The 19,616-nt window shown below is 40.9% G+C and overlaps 1 protein-coding gene across 1 annotated transcript; it reads right to left on the bottom strand.

Annotated features, from left to right (window-relative positions):
* Positions 1-825: 825 nt before the first annotated feature.
* On the bottom strand, positions 826-19,022 carry DIPK2A (divergent protein kinase domain 2A). Its single transcript, XM_005527074.3, has 3 exons — positions 18,308-19,022; positions 6,204-6,507; positions 826-3,768 (listed from the first exon to the last, which is right to left on the bottom strand). Exons 1-3 carry the CDS (start codon positions 18,959-18,961, stop codon positions 3,437-3,439), a joined length of 1,290 nt encoding a protein of 429 aa, XP_005527131.1. The 5' UTR covers positions 18,962-19,022; the 3' UTR covers positions 826-3,436.
* Positions 19,023-19,616: the final 594 nt, after the last annotated feature.

The following is a 19,616-nucleotide window of genomic DNA, read 5'->3' as shown; positions in this document are numbered from 1 at the left end:
AAAAATCCCCACAAAATAAAAATGCACTACATTTTGAAAATCCCATTCTTTAAAAGTATTCAGGGTATATATTTGGGAATGTGTTGTTACACCAAGGGCACATTAAATACATGTGCCAAGCCTCCATTAATACCAGAAGATAGAATCTGTAGTAAAAGTCAAACTTGTAGGTAAGGATCATGTTCAGAATAGAAAGATGCATATTACACTGTTTGACTAACACTCCCCCCACCCAAAAAAGCTCTTCCTCTCTGAACAGAAGCTGTTTATTAAACAGCCTGTTTTGCTTTGAAGCACATTCTGCTTTCACAGTGCTGTTCTCAGAACACTACTCACCAAATATAAAAAAATAGCCTCAGGTATTTTTCCTTTCAAAGTCAGAACTTTCCCGCTCTGACCTGAACATGCAAGTCCCCATTCCCCACAAATGTCCATTACTAATGCCCCTAAAATTTGCCTTGATTTACAGCCACACAAAACAGGTACTTTCTCTTACTTTCAGCAAGACAACTACACTCATCTGTCCTTCTGCAAAGACCCCACAGCCCCAGGGCCCTCCTGCATCCAGCCAAGGCTCCTCAGGGCAGGGACAGAGCCCCAGAGGGGATGGTGAAACCAAGGGTCCTGACAGAGCACTCATACTTGGCTTCAAATTAGAAAGGAGGAGGGGAAAAAAGGTTCCCATCTGTCACTTCTGCTGATGGTGCATTCTGGAACACTACAAAAACTGCTTCCATGTATATTTTAATGCATCCTAGACTAAGACAATCTTAAAGACTCAGTCAATCCTAAAAGACTTACTGATCTGAAAATGAATAGCTGAGATGAGGTTCTTAAAGTATTCTTTATTAATATCATTAGAAGTTGCAGAAACAACTTTCTTGTAATATAAAGGCACAGGGAGACAATTTTGATAAAATATTCCAAACAAACAGTAACTTACAGTACAAAAGGACAATTTTAATGCACATACAAACCCCAAACATCTCATTCAAAAATATTTCACCATGTTCATCAATAATAATGGGCAATGACTAAAAATATAAATTGTTATTGTACAATAAATATCTGACAGGTGCAAATGGAACAAGATTTATTGCTCTCCACAATGTTTTCCCTGTAGTGTTTTTGTTGCAGTGGGGGTTTAGGGGGTTTATTTTCCTTTAACTTCCAAGCTCCTTTTACAAGTGGCTTTAGTAACTGGTTTCTGAAGGGACTAAACCCCAAACAAAATCTAAGAGAACATTCTGACAGTTACAGAACTGTCTCAAGTAGTAACCAAAACTGGCAGTGTTTGTTTCTTTCACAACTTTAACAATCATAGTCCACTCTCTCCTTGGGAAATGTGGTAGATGTTTAAAAATCAACTGTAGTGGTAAGTCAAGGCTTTTATGGTAGGGTGGTAGTACCTAGTCAGAGGGTTAGTCTATCTTCTTCAAATAAGTGGATTTTATGAAGAACAGCAACATGAACGTTCTCCAAAAGCTTATGCCAGAACAAGCACATCAAACTGTTCAAATGAGGGGAGAAATTAAAACTGCACTGGGCATTCTAACTTCAGAAAACAAGACAAGGGACTGGGAACAAATTAAGACTACAAAGGCAATGATGACATAAGAGTGAGAATTTCCAATTCTAAAATATCCTAAATCATAGAATCTTTAAAGTTGGAAAAGACCTTTAAGATCATCAAGTCAACCAGCAACCCAGCACCACCACCATGTTCACCATTAAACTGTGCCCTCAAAATACAGTGACCTAGGAAATCAAAGAGCACTCTGCATCTCTGTGTGACTCCACTCTGAGCTTTGAGAAAGGAGGGCAACTCAGTGAGTTTGCCATTTTCCTCACTGGCAGAACAACTTCCATCAGGCTTCGATGCAGTGCAGGAGGCAGAGCAGCTCTGCTCTCAGAAGTAGCACACTTTACCTTGCTCAGAATTGAGTTTAGCTTGTACAAAATAGTGTTTTATACACACACTTAAGAAATATTAATCTCCTTCATTACTGTTACTAGAAGTAATATGCACACATTTCCTAAGAGTATCTTTGTATGAACAAGATTTCAGGAAAATGAAGCATAGTAGCTGTAATAAAAAAGCAAAACCAAAAATCTGAGGAGCAAGCTTTCAAGTGAGTTCTTGTAGCAGTAACTGAGGCTTTTATAAAAACTGTGATTTATGAGAACAACTCCGTATTTACACAAACGTCAACAAGTCAATTTCAACTGTACTGGGAATAGTCAAACTTAGCTCAAGAAAAGGTACCTAGAGTGAGTACAGCTTACTGGTAAACCAAAGGATGAATATTCAGAAAATTCCATTCAACACACTTGGGAAGGATGTAAAACAAACTCCTAACTTGCTTGACATTATTATTCAAATTAGGGTTTTCTCTCACATAAGTACACAGTTTCAGAAGTTCTTCAGAGAACCAAGGACCCTCAAAATCTGAATTGTGAAAACTATTAGCTTCACTACAGTATAGCATTCTTTGTTTACTACATGTTCAAAAACTAATGAACAAAACCATTTTCTTTGGCTTATAGTTAAACTACACCAGACTAGTGATTTTTGATTTTTTATCATTCTTGTATCCCCAATTTAAATTAACACATATCTTTTTATTGTAGTGTCTTTCCAATTTTCAAATTATCTCTGTTAAAAATAAAAGTTTGTTCATACCATGATTTCCTGTCAAAGAACCATGTACATATACTGGCATGAAGGTTAAGTTTTGTACAACAGTTACATTAAGTGATATTTCCAATGGCAGAACCACAGAAGACATTAATGTTAGTTCAAGTGAGATTTGAGCTTATGATGATCTTAAAAAAACAAACCACAATGTCTAAGCATAGTAAAATACAGTGTAAAACCCCCTAAAATCAGACAGTAAACTGGAATCCTGCACTCACAGTAGGAATGTTGTGCATGGCATTAACATGAAAGCCTGTTCAGCTTGAAACAATGCAGACAGCTAGATTTACCCGGATGTAAATGCCACTTCAAGGTGTTTAAACAAACACAAAAATGAGACGATGTCAGGAAAAAGGCCTTTAAAACAGGCCACCAGTCTAACTTGACTTTCCAAGTAAGAACATCAGTTTCACAAAACTGTGACACTAATGCAGTTTTATGTAAAGTACCCTTTGACACACGAGCTGTCAATTAAGCTATCACAGTCTTTTGTGACCTACTCCCTTTTAAACAGTTAGGGAGGACAGTCAATAGTAGCTCAAGTTTTAATTCAGTAAGTACCTTGTTTGTTTGCAAAGGAACATTGTAACACCATAAAATTCTTTTTACAGTATTTAGAAAACTGATAAACTAGGATTTTTTATTCTCTCTTTTTAACACAGGAATCCCAAACTTCTGTTTTCTATGTGTCTTTGCAATAGTGTTTTAGCCAGTGTTGCAGTAGAGTTTCACTGTGGACTACCTCACGTTGTTACTGAGTTGTGCAAGGTACTCCCGGAGCTCCTTGGCGGCTTGGAATCGACCGTATCTCTTCTTTGGGTTGGCACACTCATCCAGCAGGGCCTCCAGACGCCCATCTTTGGCAATCTCAGCTGGGGGGTCGTGCAGGAGCCCCCCCGAGGTGCCCCGCCACGTGGCATGTCTGGACAAAAGGTTCTGACAAATGGCGTAATAGTTGTGGTCCACAGTGACACGAGCACAAAGAATCTCTTTAGAGAAGGACAGACAAGCTTCTTTATCACAGTCATCAAACTTGCTTTCGTACCACACGTCCCAGTTCTCAGGTTTATCTGTGAAATACAAGGAGACAGTAAAACAAGTGAGAGAGGGGAGGAAAGAGCATATGTGTGTCTGAATACAATCAGAAGCTCAACACACAGCAAACTGGTAATATTTAAACTACAAACCAGTTTTGTTTAGGTAAACTCGGAAATGTTCGAGCCTAAAACTGCATCTGACAGTCTGATACATCCTTCTTCTGAAAGGGTCCTGGCAAAATGAAAAATAAGGGAAAGAAAGAAAGAAAGAGGGCAAAAGAGATAGCAAAGAAAGGGCAGGAAAAACAGCAGCAAAGTAAACACATGAAAACTACATTCACACATACCCAGAGGAAAAAATGTAGCATGAGCAAGTACAAGAGAACAATCCAGAGCCAAAGCTGAGAGAAAAACAAACAAGCAACACAATTTGTTTTAGCAACACAGATTTGGGTTCTTCAGTTGCCCTGGAAACCAGTGGTGGCAAGTGGTCTACCAAAGACTAAAACAGCATTGCAAAGTAATTGTTATAAACTTCTGAAACTTTATCTTCTATCTTACTTTTGACATGGCAGTAACCGGAAAGTATATAAAAAACCAAATACATAACTTATAATCTTTGAAAAAAGTAAAATTCAACAAGGCATATGGCATTTATACATGTACAAACCCTTCTCCTTGTCAGTTTAACATAAAACCTGATGTACATAAAATACCTCATGCAGTAATAACACTTGAAAGGTTACTAAGTGTGAGCTCTCCTCAGTTCTTACTACATTTTGTTAGAAAACTTTCATCTTAAGTTTACAGACTACTGCCACCTTTGAGAAGACGTCCTTATCATAGAGACCCATAGCTTTGCAGATCTCTCTTGGCAGTGTGAGGTACAAAGGAAAATTAATCTGTACTTGACTAGTCTCTGAGCTGACTACTGGTCTTCTCATTGACGGCACACTGAGAGTCAGTTTAGGAAAAAGAGTACCGAAAGATGACAACTGAAACTATAAAAACAAGAGGTAAGATCTGTAGAATTAACTGCAAATTCAATGTGGAAAAAAAAAGCCAGCAAAGGAGAATGGGAAAAAAGGGCTTCAGCAAACTCAAATATGATATCCCACACAGAATACAATTAGGTATTACTGTACAGTGCATCTGGACAGAAGGTACATACTGAAATATCTACACAGGCATATAGATCACTCTGGACAGAGATTGTCTAATGGAACTTTCCAAAAGATCCATGAAATCAGTATTAAATGTCAACTGGAACACAAGTTTATACAAAGACTAAGAATTTTCCCGCGTCCTCTTTTGTTTTCTGGTGTTCTTGTTTGTTAAATCATAAATCACACCAAAAGCGTTGCTGGGACAAGAGATGTGACACTTGCAGCATTCATGTTCTGCAAGAAGCCACTCGCTCCTATTCCACGTATTTATAAACATTTTCAGAGCTCATCTGGACATCTTTCTGCCTGAGCAATTCAGACATGCTCCAAAAATGGCACCCTTCAGTAATATTATTTTAAGAGGGAGGGAAAGGAACGGAAAAGAAAGGAATGGAATGGAAAGGGTTCTACAGTAAATTTACTGGATATTCAATATACTAAAATGTTCCCTTAGTAGACTCATAGTTTTAATCAAAGCTGCTTCAGAATATATAATAAATCTAATAAAAAAACCAAACCAAGCAACCCCAAAACACACTTCCTTACAGAAAAATGTGTGGATAGAAAAACAGTCTAAAAAAGTGAATTCTGCAGCACAATATACAAAGCCTATTTGCAAAATTTAAAAAAATCCATTAACCCAAAGCAAACTAGAATCACTTGGCCTTGCTAAGTGCCATGAACTTCTGCAGAATACAGAGTTTCATGTTCTATGTCTCCAGCCCTTAGATTTCCTTATAAGCTCAAAAAGAATATAAACCTATGTGATGCCACTGCTTTGACCTTTTACAGCTGACAGAAAGAAAATTGATTTGGAAACAGCACTAGAATTACCCGTTCCTTCGGCTCCATTATTACAGGGAACCAACGGGAAGCACAGTCAGGCTATGGGACCAAGGCAAAGCAGGCACTGTTTGTCATTCACAGAAAGTAGAATTCCAGGACTTCCATTGTTAGATAGGTGCCTGGAAAAGACAAAGAAAACCCTCTCTCTCTTAGCTAAGGTGGACAAGACAGCCAGGCTCCTTATCTATCTGTCCATCCACCTGTTCAAATACACCCAGTGCCAACACCCTCTCTTCCAGTAATTAACAGTGTCCAGGTATGCTCAACAGTTCATGAAACTGACAAATTGGTCAAGCTAATTAGCAGTCTAATTGCAGAAGAAAGCTAATTTGTTTGTTAATTAGTGGTCTAGTTGTAAAGCAAACGAAATATGTATTTAGCAACCACACATACTTTAAACATTGCAGAGAATGAAGTGAGACACACCAGGTGAAGGGAGTGAAAGAAAACACTTACTTTGTCTGATCAACCTTTTGTCTGCTACCAGAACGTTTTCTGCATCTACAATGATAACTTTCCCATCTCTTGGTCCCACTGCAAAGTTGTCAAAGCTGACATCAAGGAGGTAGAGTGCAAATTCGAAGTCATTATTTGTCAGCTGCTCAGCTATTTCCATTAATTGCCAGGCCAGATCCACTCGTTTCTCCCATGGTGCATTGAAGTAACTCCACAGCTCTTCTCCCACGTAGTTGACAGCCACCATTCTTCCACATGCTCCCAAGTACTTTGCAAATGGCCAGCCCTCATCAGATGGAAAACTCTGTATATAAAAAAAATTAAAAATTTTAATTAATACAAAACAGCTTAGCTTTTAAAAGACTTTTCAATAAAACTTGAAGAGAAAGCTGCAAATATCCATCAACACAATAATTCACATATTTCTAAGTTTTGAAGGGAAAGGAAAAACAATACAGAATGTATTTATGCAATCAAGAGGCCTTGCTGGACTAATACAGGGAAAAAGTTGGATGACCTGAAGCAATACATAGCCCATATCTACCTTTCCATCCATACACACACACACTCACATACGTTTACACACACAATTTCACCAACTTTTTCTCTTGGTGTTTTATTACACATCTGTTGTAGTAATGCAAGTACATTTTTCATCAAAAGATTTTTGTATCTGATCTTTTAATTAAAACCAGTTCTTTTAATAATCTGAAAAAAACCCAAAACTCTACTAAGTGGCGTTTCCTTCTCTCTACCACCACTCCTTCCATTTTTCCAGTTAATGGGATTCCTTTGAGGTTTCTCTAATTTTCTAGTATACCCTAATAGTCTATGTCTTGATTAATTGCTACATAGATCCTTTGTGTTTATTATACACAGCCACATAACATTTTTATCAACAGTAAAATCTGTCTTCAACAGTACTTTTTTTGGAAGTTATCGTAAGAGACTAAACAGAAATGACACACTACAAGCAATTACAAAACAAGCCACAACACACCAGCATGGTTTTCCTAATTCAGTTGTGCTGAATGTGCCCCAAGACTTCAATATGAACAGACACACACTTATAAAAAATGTACCCTCCAAACTACAGAGGGATGCTGAATAGGAACGCAGCAGGAAGAAACTAAAATGCACTGATTTAAAAGACCCCAAATGTATAAAAGTTAGCACTCTAAGAATATGATGTACATCAATTTTCACTCTTAGGAGATACCACCACGTGCCCATGCTCCTTCCTCCTGTTCTGCTTTGCTATGGTGTCACCAGACACCACTCATTATCAATTCTGCAGTAATGATGTAGCGAAGGTTTTACCACAGCTGGGGTGAACATGAGCATGGAGGGTTGGAGGACGAATGAAAGCTTTATACCTTCTGGAATCCATGATGGCAGAAAACATTTACCATCAACTGGGGAAAGAGACTGAAAGAAAACACACCATGTAGAAGAGGTCTGAACTACAAGACCATGCAGGGAAGAGGTGCCTAACATAACCAACCTTGTCTATAAAGTACACCTGAAGAAACCAAAATCATAATTAATATACATAATTGATAATGTTTGCCATTTTTATGGCAAAAGCCATGAAGCTGCTCTTTAAGGTGGCAAACTTTAGAAGACAAATTCTGGATAAGTAACCATGTTTACCAGTCATTACAAAGAACCACCTTTCTTGGCTGGGTAAAAGGGCATCAGAAGCATGTTAAAAACAGAATAGGTTCAAAGTTTTTTGACATGTCTCCATGTCTGAACTTCAACTTTATTTTTATCACATAAGCAAAACAGGTTGTGATAAACCCTGAGGATAATATGAACTAATTTGACAAGTTTGAGAGCACTATGGTATTTGCAAGCTGTGATACACGTAACTCAGCAGAACTAAAACTCTGTCACTAACTAAATCTACCATGCAATAGGGAAGGCATTATCCAGCCTTCAGGCTTATTTACCTGCATGACTAAGGGCAATTAATGAAGGCAGAAGTACAGCCAAATAGCCACCAGTTAGGGTCAAGTGTCACATTCCACAGTTAAGAAGGTTTTGGGGGTTTTTTTCCACTTGTTCTGTGGTTAACAAAATACCCTTCCAACAGCTAAGTATGTGCTAATTCATTGTTCCTTGCTCATTCTGATCATACTATACAACAAAACATGGCTGTGGCATCAAAAAATATCACCAAAGAGCTATTTCATGTGCATTTATTGTGACTGCATTCAGTCCTGGACCAAGACAAAACAAGAAATAAAAGCCGTTGTCCATCAAATGAAATTATTTGCTTTACCTACATCATATGAACTTCTCTTTAAATTGGAGAAGTCACCTGATTACATTTCTTGATACACACACAATTAATTTCACCAACTGTGCATGATATTTTTATATTGCTGCATTTTATCAGCACTCAATTCAATTATACTTAAATATTTTTATTTATATATTACTTTGGACCACCCCACTCCTTTTATTTTTCACAGTTCTCCTTCTCTATGTTCCAACCCTGCCCTGCTTATGACTTTGCCTTTCTTTTCAAACACAAATTCAACCACAAACAGTTGAACTGGCAAAAGATGTGCTACAATTGGAAGCAAAGGGGTCCCTCCCTCACAACCCTATAAGCACACTCATTTCAATCCCCTGCACATCATTAGGAAAGCAAGGCTGGTACTTGCCAGGCTGGTGCTCGACTGGATCAGATCCTGATCGATATCACATCCCCACCTCAAGCTAGGATGAACTGCTGAGAGGAAAAGAGAAGGCCTCAACAGCTGGGTGCAGAAGAGGGAAGGAGCTATGAGGACTTTTCCTTTCCAGCAACAGCAGGGATTTATGTGAAGGATTAAACTGATTTTCAAAGTACAGCCTTAGACACTGATCTTCCAAAAACATCTATTATGCTTCCTGCACTGCGTACACTGAATTTCATTCCGGAAAATAAATTCTAGGAGCAGTTTGTTTTATTCAGAAGTGCACACCTTCATGTTACCAGTAGAGTATCTGCATGCCATGCTGTAACAGATACATTTATAACACTGTGGCAATAAAAACATCTTTTGACAACAGGAGTGCAGGGAATCCTGCCAACATCTGCACATGTACAAACAACAGCTCTGCTTTGGCTCCCTTCCAACTGGCATGTAACAGCCATATCTACACTTCATTACCCAAGTCAGTAGCAGAAGAAGGGGATAAAAATATGTACAAGTGCCTCATTCAGTAGTTTTTATATTCACTTGGTGAATTTGACAAGAATATTAATTGAAGTGCAGATCTCTTGTCTTTGCAAGCAGCGATTTGTAACTTTTTGTACTATTCTATTTTGAAAGCTGTTTTCTAAGAGGAAACTGCAGCTAACTTGACAAGGATTTTTTGGTTCATGTATCAAAATTTTGAAAGCCGGTAAGAAATGAAAACAAATTTATATAATTAATAAATACATTTTCCATGAACGAGTGCATTTAGAAACAAAAAGCTTCTTAAATTGCTGTTAAGAATCTGATTTCTGGGGAATAACACTAAACTTTATTTTAGGTTTTATTTGAGTAGTCTGCATGTTTAATTAGATAATTTGGTACTTGAATATGCTATTTACAGACTTCAAAATCTACATTTGACAATCAAGGTAAAAACTAAGCTCTTGTTCAAAACCAGAAACAGCTGTTTGACAAAATAATCTGATTCTGATGCACTCAAGCTTTATCTGTGAACATACACACAAATGCCATGGAAACCATAGATAAACTTTTTTAAGTGTTTTAAAATGAAGTAATGCATATGGAAATCTAAAAACAGGTAGCTTAGAAAGCCTCCCCTCAGTAACATTATCTTTCTGCATTCTGTATGCATAATCTTCTGAAAGATGGAAAACAGTAAAGATGCCAAAAACTTCTGCTACCTCCATTCCCAGTGATACATCCCCAAAACATATTTTCCTCGCTCTAATTAGTGTAGATCCAAGATATCTAAGCAAGACTTAAAAATCTAAACAAACCCTGTCAAAGAGACAGTGTACATGCAGCTCCTGAAAGAATAATACTGCATTTATGCCTTTGAAAAATACACTGTAGTCTCAGAATAAATATTAAGAATTCACATAGCAAATTTATCACTTCACTGAAGCACAAAACACTATCAGTGCATTTGTCTTCCTCACTTCCATCTGTCTATACCTGAGAAGATACACAAATGTGCCACTGCTTTTTGTTCAGAGCTGTGAATTAGATCAGGCAGTGAAGACTCACCAGGTTGAAGCTGATAAGGCCTATTGTATTCTGCAGTAACACAAATCCCCTTTCAATTAAACACTTCAAAGAATATTAGTTTATCATAATAAAGCATATAATTCATCCTCATAATCAACACCAAAAAGCCAAGCCAGTTTAAGTAATAACTTACATTTTTGTTCTACTATAAAAAAAACATGCTTTTCATTTTCAAAACTATCCCAGAAGATGCTATATTTGTCACCTCCAATGTTTGCATAAAGTGAGCTCCAGCTCAGAAAAAACACCCCAGACAAAATCTGCCCAAACAAGGAGCTAAACTGTCTATGTGATTTTAATAAAATATAATTTAATAATTATAAATAAATATAAATTATAATTAATATATAAAAATATATATTTTACATTTTTAATACATTTTTAATATATATTTTTAATACATTTTAAAAAACACACACAAGCAGAACAGGGACTTGTCTCTGTAGGACCCTGAGGAACTTCATGGCAAAATGATCCTCTTCCTGACACCTTCACTAAATCATCCTGCTGAACTGCATCTGCCCAGGCACAAAGGGGCAGGGCAAGAGGAATTCAAATTACATATTTTTCCTCAGAAGGAAAGTTAGTTCTTTCCCAGAGTACTGCTGATTCTGCAGTGTAAACAAAAGTAGCACTTGTATTAGTCACCAAGGCAAATAAGCAAAGCTCTGGAACCATGAAGAGCTGGAGAGCAGATTTTACAATGATGTTTCTCCGATCAAAGGCGTTACAAAAGCACAGATGCCTCCTTTTGTCAGGAACTGATCTGCATTCTGGAAGATATGTGTTCAAATGTTTTTTGAATGCTAGTGAGTACAATGAAAACCATGTAATTCTCAACTACATGCCACACCATTTGACATTTACCTAGAACTCCCACAGAAGTTACACACACATAGCCTACGCACACAGCGTGAACAGCGGATTTCACTGAGTACTCCAGATATTGGTGTTCCCATTGAAACCATGTTTTTTTTAATTTATCTGACTTTTGTTCAAGTTTGACTACATTTCAACCAGTTACTATATACAATTCACGCCAACAAGAGGCTCACACTAGGGTTAACTGACACACTACAGAACAAAAATATACAAAACTGTGAATACTCAGTTGTTAAGATGAACACTTCAGCTGTAGAACTTGTATTTCAGAATGTCAGCAGAGATATGCCTCTTTTCTGAATAAATTAATGAACAATGATTAAACTTGAGAGGCATAGTAATGCAAATTTAATGTCATTATTGGCTGTCACCTGTTCAAATTGGTTTGCAGTTCATAAAAGTTTTTTTCAGATTAAATTTTCAACAGATGGAAATATTCACTGTGTATTTATTGCTCATCAGCAATGAGCCTGGAATATATCACTATAAAGGAGTCCTTGCAGAGATGGCCTTATTTTTAAAATTACTTTGCAAAACTGGAGTCTAAAACAAAGCCTCAATTACTTAATTCATGAAAGTAAACCGCAACTCCCCCTACATATCTGACATACCAGAACAACATTGGTATTTGCAAGGTTCCAGTATAGGATAAAAAACTTGTTTCTGCCACTAAAAACTGCAAGAGTGAGAATTTCTCAAGAGAATGTATGTTTAAGTCTGTATAGTGACTTCCCAACAGCCTTTAAATTCAGACAGCCATTCATCATAATATATACCCCACAATAACTTCAAGAATTTCTAGACTATTTTAAAATATCCCTTATAATTCACCCTACATGTTTTCACTCTAGGGAACCTTCACTACAAAAGAAGGATGAAAACAGTTTTGATAACTCAAGGAACATAATTAAATATGACAGTTAACATGACAAGTACAAGCCAGTTCTGGTTTAGTATGTACAGTCATATGTCACTGCAAAAAAATGATTCTTCAGTTTTCAATAAAACCACATCAGTGAAACATTCTTGTAACATGAGGCCACTCAATTTTAATTCAACAAAGAACAGTTTTTTCATTCCTTTTAAAAGTTCACAGTGGAAATTCAGTCTATTAGAATCCTAGTATCTGTACGAGCCAGGACTTAAATAACTCTAGTCCACCCAGGGACATGTCAGGTACTGCAGATAACCACCTTAAATCTGCCACTTGGCTTATGGCATAAAGAATTATGGAACAGAAACACTAAATTCAGTAATGAAGAAGGTTTAAAGGGTACCAAGTATTAAAATTGACTTGCCATTCTAAAAACGTATTTAGAACAGAACTACAAAAAATAGCTTATGATTAGAAGAGTGTGTACAAAAAATAGAAAAGAGGAATTTTCCCATTTACTTCTTATGTATGGATCAGCAAAAAGATTCTGTGGAACATTCGGCCAAATTACTACTTTGAGGGAATTCTGTACAAGAAATTGTTTCAAATTGATCGGTTAAAGTTTTAATATATGTTTACCAGATGTCAACTACTGCTCTTCCCGTAACAAAACCAAACAGAAAATCCAAGGATGACATGTAGAGAAACCAGAAGAATTTTAGGTTATGTGGCCACAGACTGTTCATGCAGAGTAATTATACTAGGAATAGCGATACAGATGTTTGGTTTGTTTTGTTTTTTCCCCACAAGGAATAAGAATCATCAGAAGTTGTAAGAAAATCTCATTAAGCTTAAGCATTTAGAAAGCTAAAACCACATCTGAGGGAGGGGCAATGATTTACACAGTCTATTAAAAATGCAGAAATTCTGCTATTTGGCACATAGAGACTGGCATTTCTTTGGAGTCAGAGAAATAAAAGTCCTCGAAACTTGCAATTTACATACAAGACACAAATGCTCACCATCATTCTTTGAAGAATGTTCATTTAAACAGGCTGTTAAAAGCTACAGCTTGAGACAATGTTGCATTAATGCACTCTGGATTTAATTGACAGATACCTTCTATAGCTTGAAAAATCTTCATTACATGCAAGCATTTTATTTTAATTGCAAAGTATGTGTGCAAATTTCAAGTTTGCTTTGTGTGCTGGTCTAATTTTTTCCGTAGTAGCTGGTATGGGTCTGTGTTTTGGATTTGTGTGGAAATGGCATTGGTAGTTCAGGGATGTTTTGATCATGGCTGAGCAATGGTCCCACAGAGCCAAGGCCTTTTCTGCTCCACACCCCACCAGCCAGGGAACGGGGTGCACAAAAAGCTGGGAGGGGACACAGCCAGGACAGCTGACCCCAGCTGATCCAAGGGATATTCTATTCCATATGGCATCATGATCAGCATGTGAAGCTGGGGTAAGGAGAAAAAAGGAGGGGGACACGCATCCAGAGTGACAGCATTTGTCTTCCGAAGTCACCATTCCATGTGATTGAGCCCTGCTGTCCCAGCAATGACTGAGTACCTGCCCACCCATAGGAATTGCTGAATTAATCCCTTGTTTGGCTTTGTTTTCCTTACTAAACTGTCTTGGTCTCAACCCACAAATTTTCTCACTTCTACTCTCCCAATTCTCCCCCCCATCCCAGTGCGTGGGGCTGAGTTCCCAGCTGAGGTTAAACCACAACACTCTGAAAACAAACCAAACTCAACTGACATTTTCATACGGCACCTGGCAATACTGTGAAGCAACACCACAGCCAACACCAAGGCAAGATTGAGGGTAACAAGACCAGCTCTAGATATACTTCTGCCAAAACAATTTATAAATCCTGTATTTCAGTTTTGCCAGTACAGACATAAACTGTCTTTTCAGGGAAGCATAAGATCTTTGGAGAATACAACCACCTTACTGAAAAACAGTTTTCTTATCTAGAAACAATTTCTTATTTCAGCAGTCTTGAGTCACACTGCACTTTCCCTAATTCTGAGAATAAGAATTTGGGGCACTGCTGGTTTTTTGTGTTTAAGTACAAAACTTTAAACTTTGCCACTGGCAAAATGTGCCAGACAACGTGTGGTTGCACACCATGGCTCACAGCAAAGCAGAGACAGTGGCACAACAGCAGCAGCTCAGGAACTGTTACCCAAAACTGTCAGGAGACTGCCACAGCGCCTCCAAAGAGGAAATCTGGAGGCTGACAGGGATCAGTACAGGAGCTCTATGAAAAATGAGGTATCACACATTTCAGTTCTATTAAGTTTATGTTCCAACTTGCAAGTGAAGATAAAAATTAACCAAGTTACTTGATAAAGTTGAATAATCTCCACTATTTAAGTAGATATCACCACTGAAAATACTGAAAAAACTTTCTCCACTCTATGTATTTTACAAGACAAACTAGAAGCTGGGTGGTTTATAGAAAGTCACAGGACAAGGATAAATCAGCATGCTTACATCCAGAATGGTTCTATGAATTCTACAGAGTGGACAGTCAAACTGCACTCAGTCTCTATTCCAAGTTATTTTTTCCATTTTTCTGTTGCTTCCTAGGGCAACTTCAGCCAACCCATCTTTGCAAGTGTTTGTTGCACAGCATCATCATATTAAGTTAGAAATAGGATGCCATGCATAGATCCTATCCTACAGGTGATTCCCATTTGAAATACTCTGTTAATCAATGCATGAGTTGAAACAGCAGCAAGTTTTGTTGTTGCTTTTGTCCAAATAAACTGTTCAAACCTATATGAAATACTGGTTTTGATGTAGCATTTTGATCACAAATGCGACCTTATTTTACTGAAAAATATTCATCTTTATTGTGGGAAGCAACTATTGGGAGGGGAGATGAAAAAAACCCAAACCTATGAGAAGTTAAATCTTTAGCATGTAAGTTCTTTGGTTCAAATGGGAATTCAGATGAAAATTGTGAGAGAATTAAATTAGTCAGCAGTTAAGCAAGATTCGACAGAAGAAAAATTATTTTTGGGGATAATAAAATACTATGTAAACTGTACTTGGAACAATACTACAGCTGTCACTCCATTTGCTTAACAAAGTAAAATGGCAAAAGGGGCTGAGGTCATCCCTGAGTACACCTACACAATAAATAAGTGCAAACAAAGAAGGCTAACAAGAAAGTTATAAAAAATACAAACAGTGAGTTAGGATTACAGTATGTAATCTACACTAAACTGTGCAATATTATACTTTTGATACAAATCCCTGAACAGTAATATCGTGGCATGGGTTAAAGCCCCGCTTGAAAAATTCTCACAGCAGAAGCTGTAAATCACTTGTGCTGATGCAGTTCACAAGCAACACCACTTCAGGAATAATCCATACTCCGCACAGGCTTCAAGCTAAAATCCCAGTCTCTGATGAGAAGCCTCATAATCCACAAATTGCTGGCTCTTGTAGAAGACTACAGTGAATTTTCTATTATAAATGAAAGACCAAGCTTTGAATTCCTTCTAAATTCCCTATTTACATTTGTCTATAATACAGTTAAGCAACACAAAACTTGCATGCTCTGTACACCAAGAGTTAAGACATTATCGCCACTTCTAAACCATAACTGCTATGAATAACAGTGCTCACTCACTGTAGTATTCCATGAAAGGCTCGAGGCAAAAACAGGCAATATTTTTCCTTGTGCCCTCTGGTGACAGACAGCATGAGTTAAATGCATCAATTTATTGATTGCTTTATTTTAAATTAAAATCTGATTCTTCATAAAACGTCATGCAGGTCTCTTTTCTTGGAAGCTGATTTTTAAAAACAAGCTTACAAGTTTCATCCCCATAGCAGCACCTGCCTTCATCAATACTGCAGAAACTACACCGTAAAATGTTTTACAAATGTTATGTACAAATACAAACAACATTCTCAGCAGTCAGTTATCAATTCTATAAAGTAGCCACCTCTCAGAGTGTCTGGCTGTTGCAGTTGCAAGAGCTGCAGAACACAGAATTACCCGTTCCTTACATATTTCTCAGATGGAGTCTAAACCTGGAGTACTGTGAAATGGGAGGAGTTCATACAGATTCATGCATTTTACATATTTCATTCCTAACTGAGGAGAAGTCTTCAAACTTCAAGTACCTAATACCCAAGTTAATTAACACTCTTCTGGAGAAACCAGTAGGAGTGTTTAAGCACACAAAGCTGGCCTGAACCTCCCCTAAAAATATTGTCCAAGATATGCCTGAACATCAACATTCACAAGACTCCATGAAACACTTTTGATGTGTTGAAAGGTGACGGACTTGCTTTACCTTGCTCTGAACTGGTAAAGGCTGCCTCACTTCTCATGAATTTGACCTGCTCTGCTCTCAGCTGTACCCTTAAGATAAATGTTGAGCGGAGTGCTCAAGTCCACCCAAGGTTTTCTCTTCAATAGATTTGCTTGACAATCTCAGGACTCATTTACAGCTCACCAATAAGTTGAGAGGAACCAAGGCTCCCAATCAACCCACTACCCACCATTTATGATCCAGCCCACTACAGTAAATGCCAGAGGAGTGCCATACCCTTTGTCTGTAACGAATTATGAAGAAACACAGCTGTTCTCTGGCCATCGAGGTCTACACTCAGTATGTAAGAACCACTGCTCAAAACCTAAAAAGTAAGTTGCATGAAACACAACCAAAACAAATCACTTCTCAAGAATTTCCGAATATACTCAGCAGAGCAAAGCAGTTTTGATTTTATTTCTTAAGTGGAGTTTCCTTTCTCACTGTGCTCAAGAGCAACTTGACAGCAAAATGGGAGAGTTACTGTACCCTCAAGTCTGCTGAGAAGCAGACTGGAAATGCACTTCAAAAACAAACATGGAGAGACTGAAGGCATACTACCGAAAAACACATTTGTAATTAGGTTTTGGGGTTTTTTTCCTTATAAATTAGTCAGTAGGTGAACTTTCTGGAGGGTAAAGCCTGCAGCACTGCTTTTTGAGCATTTCTTGGCCTCTCACTAGAGAAACAGCAGATGTTAACAGAAATCATGAGGTAATGTTTTCAAAGCATATTTGCAAATATTATTTTAATCATACATTGGATAAAGGCAACGGCAGTTCAGTAGTTAGACAAAACAGCTCTGATTCCAAATCTACATGCTAAAGGCACACTTGGGAGTTCCCTTGAAAATGCTAAAAACCAAAATGCAAAGCTCCCCATCTAAATAGATATGGTGCCACAGAAGTTTCCTACCCATTTTTTACCTAAAAATTTACATAACATATTAAAGCACGAATGTCAGGCGTGTGCACATAACCAGAATCCCTAATTAAAGACTACAGAACATGTAATCGCTGTAAAGAGAACACTGTTCATTTATTTGCCGGTCTGTTTTCTACAGATACGCTACAAATACCTATCTCTAATTGTCACCAGCACTAACTATATTTAGTTCACATTAAGAAGATGACATAGCACATGAGTCAGTTTCTGACAAGGAAAGCACAGCATCATCGCAGCATAGTCTCTACGCACTCCCTCTTAAACGAGACCCTAAGGAACGAATCACGGGCACCCACAGCTGTCTGGAAATATGTGAATTGTGGAACAGGCTGACACCGAACTGTGCCAAAGGCACAAGTGAGCAGAGAGCATCAGCCTCCAGCACTGACCCGCACTCTCCTGCGGGACCGCGGCTGCCGCTCGGTACCCCACGGCACAGTGGGATCAGGCTGGAATTAAAACCCTGAGGAGGACGGCAAATCGGGAAAACACACGCAGTCTTTGATGGAGGAAGGAAGGAGAGCTGATCAGTCTGAGTGAGCTATAGAAACGCCTCCTGCCCGGAGACAGGGACCAGGGACCCTCTGCTCAGCCCGCCCTGCCGGCATCTCTGCAGGAGAGTCAGTCCGGGCACAGAGCCAGCGGCGGCCCCCGCGATCCGGCGGGGTTTGGGGCCAGCAGTCCGGGAGCCCGCAGACACGGCGAGGGTCAGGAAGGGCCATTCCGGCGAGGGTCCCGCCGGGACGGGCAGCGCCGGGAGCGCGCCCACCCGGGCACCGCCGGCCGCGCTTACCTGCAGCACCAGCGGCTCGGGGTTGAAGGCGAGGGTGATGAGGAGCTGCATGCGCTCCGAGTCTTTCAGGTTGCGCAGCAGAAAGCTGCCCGAGTCCTTGGTCTCGGCGTAGCGGCGCACCAGGCGGTCGAGCAGGCGCTGCGAGGGGCAGTGCACCAGGTCGGACCAGCCCTCCACGGCGCCGGGGGTGAGCAGCCGCACGTCGCCGTTCAGGCTGGCGAACTCGGTGGCGGGCAGCGCCTGCAGCAGGTCGCAGCGGCCCCTGCCGGTGGCGCGGCGGCAGATCTTGGTGTCGATGTCGGCGAGCTCCTGCGCCGAGCCCAGGCGCTTGAGCACAACGCGGCGGGAGCCCTCGCGGGGCTCCCCGTACCGCGCGAAGTACACGTTCTTCACGTTGAAAAAGTCCAGCAGGCGCAGGCGGCCCCAGCTCTCCAGCCGCAGCTGCCCGTTGAGGAACTTGCGGCACCAGCTGGTGCCCCAGCAGGCCGGGCACTTATTGAGCTGCAGGAAGCGCCGCTCCGACAGCTCGTTGCGCTGCAGCGAGGCCAGCAGCGAGTGCGTGTTCAGCACCAGCGCCGCCGCCAGGCTGCCCAGCACCGCCAGCTTCACGTAGCGGTACAGCCGCCCCAACTTCAGCGACACCAGCCGCAGCATCGTCCCGGGCCGCGCCGGGCCCCCCGCCCTCCGCCGAGCTCGCTGCCCACCCCGGCAGCAGCGCGGCTCCGGCTCCAATAAACTCCCCGCCTCGCCGCCCGCCCGATAAAAGGCGGCCAAGTTACTGAGGGGCCGGCGGGGAGGGGGAGGGCAGGGGAGGGGAGGCGGCGCCTGCAGCGCGCGGGCCCGGGCGGACCCGCCCCCGGGGAGGGGCTCCGGCACCGCCGCCGCCGCCGCTCCCGCCGCCGCCGAGCCCCCCCCGCCGCGGGGGGCTCCTCCCCCGCCCGCCGCTGGACGCGCCCCGGGGGCGGGGCCCAGCGCGAGCACCGCCGGCCGCCAGCGGTTGGCTGCGCGTAATACGGGCCGGTCGCGTGAGGCCCCGCCCCCTTCCCGCCCCATCCCAGGGCCGGGGGCGGGGCCCTTCCCGCCCCCTCAGCCCCCGGCCCTGCCGGGCTCTGGAGCCGCCGTGGGAGGGGGCGCGGGGCTGGCGCTGGCTGCCGCCATGTTGCGTACGCCCGTGTTTGTGTGTGACCGTGTCTGTCCGCCGTGTCCGTCCCCCCCTCCCCCCCCCGCCCGGGGCAGCGGCGCTCGCCCGGTGCCCGCGGAAGCCACCCGGCCCGAAGCCGGCGCGGGACGCCCGTGTTGCCCCGGCAGT

This window comes from Pseudopodoces humilis, chromosome 11 (assembly GCF_049639895.1).
Source record: "Pseudopodoces humilis isolate 2021_Gansu_Grassland_sample_001 chromosome 11, ASM4963989v1, whole genome shotgun sequence".
Classification (NCBI taxonomy): Eukaryota; Metazoa; Chordata; class Aves; order Passeriformes; family Paridae; genus Pseudopodoces; species Pseudopodoces humilis.
Note: the sequence above shows the minus strand (reverse complement) of the source record. Positions and strands in the feature narration are given on the sequence as shown.

Bases quoted from the DNA above. Each gene is read 5' to 3' on its own strand.
- DIPK2A (XM_005527074.3), bottom strand. From the start codon at position 18,961: ATGCTGCGGCTGGTGTCGCTGAAGTTGGGGCGGCTGTACCGCTACGTG. The intron at 6,508-18,307 runs GTAAGCGCGGCC...TTTTATATACAG, and splicing joins CCGAGCCGCTGGTGCTGCAG to AGTTTTCCATCTGATGAGGG. The intron at 3,769-6,203 runs GTAAGTGTTTTC...TGTATTTCACAG, and splicing joins CAAAAGGTTGATCAGACAAA to ATAAACCTGAGAACTGGGAC.